Source organism: Priapulus caudatus, unplaced genomic scaffold (genome assembly GCF_000485595.1).
Source record: "Priapulus caudatus unplaced genomic scaffold, Priapulus_caudatus-5.0.1 Scaffold10, whole genome shotgun sequence".
NCBI lineage: Eukaryota > Metazoa > Priapulida > Priapulimorpha > Priapulimorphida > Priapulidae > Priapulus > Priapulus caudatus.
The window spans coordinates 670,633-672,775 of NW_014577071.1; the positions used below are offsets into that span (position 1 = coordinate 670,633).

At 51.3% G+C, this 2,143-nt stretch overlaps 1 protein-coding gene across 1 annotated transcript in view; it reads right to left on the reverse strand.

Annotated features, from left to right (window-relative positions):
- Positions 1-1,517, reverse strand: part of LOC106806914 (gamma-aminobutyric acid receptor subunit beta-like) — a 68,550-nt gene extending 67,033 nt beyond the window's left edge. Inside the window, exon 1 of the mRNA XM_014809084.1 lies at positions 1,324-1,517. Within this exon, the coding sequence (XP_014664570.1) occupies positions 1,324-1,451 (128 nt within the window). The 5' untranslated portion in view covers positions 1,452-1,517. The remainder of the gene's footprint in view (positions 1-1,323) is intronic.
- Positions 1,518-2,143: the final 626 nt, after the last annotated feature.

A 2,143-nucleotide genomic window follows, 5' to 3' on the forward strand; every position in this document is an offset into this window, starting at 1 on the left:
GAACCAGAGAGAGAGAGAGAGAGAGCGAGAGAGCGAGAGAGAGAGAGAGAGAGAGAGAGAGAGAGAGAGATGCGGCTCGGAACACGCGCATGCACCGGTTAGCAGAGACCGCTTCGCTCTCCTGTTACAGGCATGCCAGATATGTGCCGAGATGCGACCGCCACGACACATGTCACCCTATATCCACTACCGACTGTCGCTACAGCACTGCACCGTACAGACATGCGGTACAGCCACGAGCGAGTGAGGATGAAGGGGGGTTAAGCTGGATTTGTGATAGGAAGCCGTGAGGGTGGGTTATACGTATAGGGCAGTGTGTTATTAGGCTCTGTTGTGTGCGACGATGGAGTTACGGAGTAGCAGAGTGTGTTATTACGCGCTGTTGCGTGCCATCGTAGGGTTACGTGTTGCGCAATGTTGTATAACGTACTGTTGTGTGTCATACTAAGGTTACGTATAGCACGGTACTTTATTACGTACTGCTGTGTGTCTTTCTAAGGTCACTTATTGCACAACGTTTTATAACGTACCGTTGTGTGTCATACCAGGGTTATGTATGTGATGTGTGGCACGGTGTGTTATTACGTATACTGTTACGTGTCATCCTAAGGTTACACATTGCACGGTGTTTTATTGCGTACTGTTGTGTGCTGTCATAGTATTACGCGTAGCATAATGTTTTATTAACTAGGCATTATTGTTTGCCATCTTTCTCTAGCAAAACGTGTTACGTAGCAGAACATTTTATGCGATAATGTCATTGCATGGGTGCTAGCATGCAATTATGTAGAAAACATTCTATTACATCTACGCTGAACCATGTACCAAAAAAGTTAAACGAAGTGCAATACTATATCACACGAGACTACTGCTGCTGTTTTTATTTGTTTGCTTGTTTGTATGTGTGTTGGGTGTGTGTGTGTGTGTGTGTGTGCGTGCGGGCGTGCGTGCGTGCGTGCGTGCGTGCGTGCGTGTGCGTTGTGTGTGTGTGTGCGCGTGCGTGCGTGCGTGCGTGCGTGNGTGTGTGTGTGTGTGTGTGTGTGTGTGTGTGTGTGTGTGTGTGTGTGTGTGTGTGTAGTGAGAGAGAGAGAGAGAGAGAGAGAGTGTGTGTGTGTGTATGCGTGCGTGCGTGCGTGTGTGTGTGCATGAGTGCATACGCGCGTGTGTGTGCTTGCATGCGTACATGCGTGTGTACATGCGTGTGTATGTGTGCATGTGTGTGTGCGTGTGTGTACGCATACGCGTGTGTGTGTGCGCGCGTGTGTATGCGTGTGCATATGTGTGTATGCATGCGTGTGTGTGTGTGTGCGTGCGTGTACTTACTCGGCCTGGATATACTTTGAGTTGCACGCTGGGTCGGCACTCTGCTGACTGGAGACGCTGCGAAGCCCACATAATGTCATGGCAACGACGAGCAGCACAGGTAGCGGCGGTGTCCGTGGCACACGCATTCTGACGATCAGCAGCGATGTAGCTTTTCTCTCTCTCTCTCTCTCTCTCTCTCTCTCTCTCTCTCTCTCTCTTTCGCTCTCTCTCTCTCTCTCTCACTCTCTCTCTCTCTCTCTATCTCTCTTTCGCTCTCTCTCTTTCTCTTTCTCCCGCTCTCTCGCTCTCTCGCTCTCTCTCTCTCTCTTTTGCTCTCTCTCTCTCACACACACTCTCTCGCTTTCGTTCTCACACTCTCTCTCTCTCTCTCTCTCTCTCTCTCTCTCTCGCTCTCTTACTCTGCCTCTCGCACCCTTTCGCCCTCTCTCACTCTTTCTCTCTCTCTCTTGCTCTGCTTCCCTTTCTGTGCGTGTGTGTCTGTCCCTCTCTCTGCGACTGACTCGCTCGTTCGCTTGGCTTCTCTCTGGCTCGTTATTTCGCCCTTTCTGCTTCTCCTTCGCATGTGGTATGTTTCTCGGCCGCTAGCTCGCCTCACGTCGAGGCGCTATAGTTAGTGTTCACAGTCGGTGGCGGCTGCGGTGATGATGATGATGATGATGATGACGATGATGATGATGTTGCGTTGGTTATAGGTGCGAGGCGTACACGCGCGGCGCGACCGCGCTCGGGCACGGCATGCGACGCACTCCCGCCTTCTCTCGGCTCGTTCTCCTCACTCACTGGAACGTTGGCGAAGAATTCTTCAAATTTCTCCGCG